The following is a 1,443-nucleotide window of genomic DNA, read 5'->3' on the forward strand; positions in this document are numbered from 1 at the left end:
TATCCACAGCCACGGAGCGGCAGAGCGGGCAGGTGCGCTCACGGTCCAGCCACAGGGACAGGCACTCCTCACAGAACACGTGCTGCGGGGACAGCAATCAGCAGGGGGGAGCCTTTACTGAGCATCCGCCTTGGTCCTGGGAGCTGGACACACAGACAGTCCCGCCCTCTTAGTGCCCTCGCTCTGGTAAAGCTCTAAAATCCAGAGCATGTCGGTAGAAGTACTCAGATAACAAAAAGGTGGGGAAAAGGTGGGGAAAGGGGATAGGGAGAGCTTGGGAGGGCTGCAGTATTAGACAAGGTGGCCTGGGAAAACTTACTGACATTTGGGTAAAACGTGAAGGTGGGGGAGGAGTAAGCCCTGATGATATCTGGGGGGAGAGCGCTCCGGGCAGAGGGGACACGTGCAAAGGCCCTGAGGCAGAAATGTGCCCAGTGTGCTGAGAACGACAAGGACAGAGTGGTGAGGCACTGGAGGAAGGGGCTGGGACAGGGAGACAGGGTCAGAGGCGATGGGGGATCAGATCATGGAGAGCCTTGTTAATCACTGTTGAGGACTTTGGCTTTTACACTGAGAGAAGAAGGGAGCCATGGCAGGGCTCTGAGAGGGAGTGATCTAATATGATGTGCAGTTTAAAAAGATCCTTCTACCTGCTGGGTTGAGACTAGAACAAGAGAAAGGCAGGGAGACTGGGCAGACCCACGGTCTCCACCGCTCTCTGGCTGTATACTTTGAACAAGTGACAACCTCCCTGTGCCTCAGTTTCCTGATGTGAAAAACAGGGCTAGTACCGGGGCCAGCGGGTGGCATGGTGATTAGGAACTGGGCTCCCACATGGCCAATCATGGTTTGAGTCTGGCAGTTTGCTTTCTCCCTTTCTCTCTCTATTGTCAAATTAAAAAAAAATAGTAATAACAAATAAAAATTAGATATTTTTTTTAAAAAAATAATAACAATAATAATGATAAATAAAATAAAATAAATCATTCTTTTTTAAAAAATGGTGATTGGGGCTGCAGGTAGTGTGGTGGTTAAAGGCTCTGGATTCCTACATGACTATGGTTCGAGTCCCAGACCTGGTGACTGGCTTTCTTGCGTTCCCTTTCTCTCTCTTTCTGTCTGTCTCTGGTCAAATTAAAAAATAGTAATAGCAATGATAAATGGAATTAAATAAATAAATCTTTTTAAAAAAAATGGTGATAGTATGTCCCCTCCTAGGGAGGTCAACAAACACTCTAAAGGCACTAAGACAATGATGACCAAATGTAACATACGGTTCTTGACTGGAGCCCAGGTAGGGAGAGAAGCCCTAGCTAGAAATAAGGACACGTTGAAGCCAACTGGAGCAAGCTGAATATGAGGGGACTTCAAAAAGTTTGTGGAAAATGGGGAACCAGCAGTTAGCGTAATGGCTATGTCGCTGGACTCCCACGTAGTCAACCG

At 47.9% G+C, this 1,443-nt stretch overlaps 1 protein-coding gene across 1 annotated transcript in view; it reads right to left on the bottom strand.

Moving 5' to 3' along the window:
• Positions 1–7: 7 nt before the first annotated feature.
• The window catches only part of RNFT2 (ring finger protein, transmembrane 2), a gene marked incomplete at its 3' end in the record, with an annotated part of 75,819 nt that continues 74,383 nt past the window's right edge, over positions 8–1,443 (bottom strand). The window contains 1 exon segment of the mRNA XM_027773090.1: positions 8–82. Coding sequence (XP_027628891.1) covers positions 8–82 — 75 coding nt within the window.

The sequence above is a fragment of the Tupaia chinensis genome, unplaced genomic scaffold (genome assembly GCF_000334495.1).
Source record: "Tupaia chinensis unplaced genomic scaffold, TupChi_1.0 Scaffold000320_1, whole genome shotgun sequence".
Taxonomy (NCBI): Eukaryota; Metazoa; Chordata; class Mammalia; order Scandentia; family Tupaiidae; genus Tupaia; species Tupaia belangeri.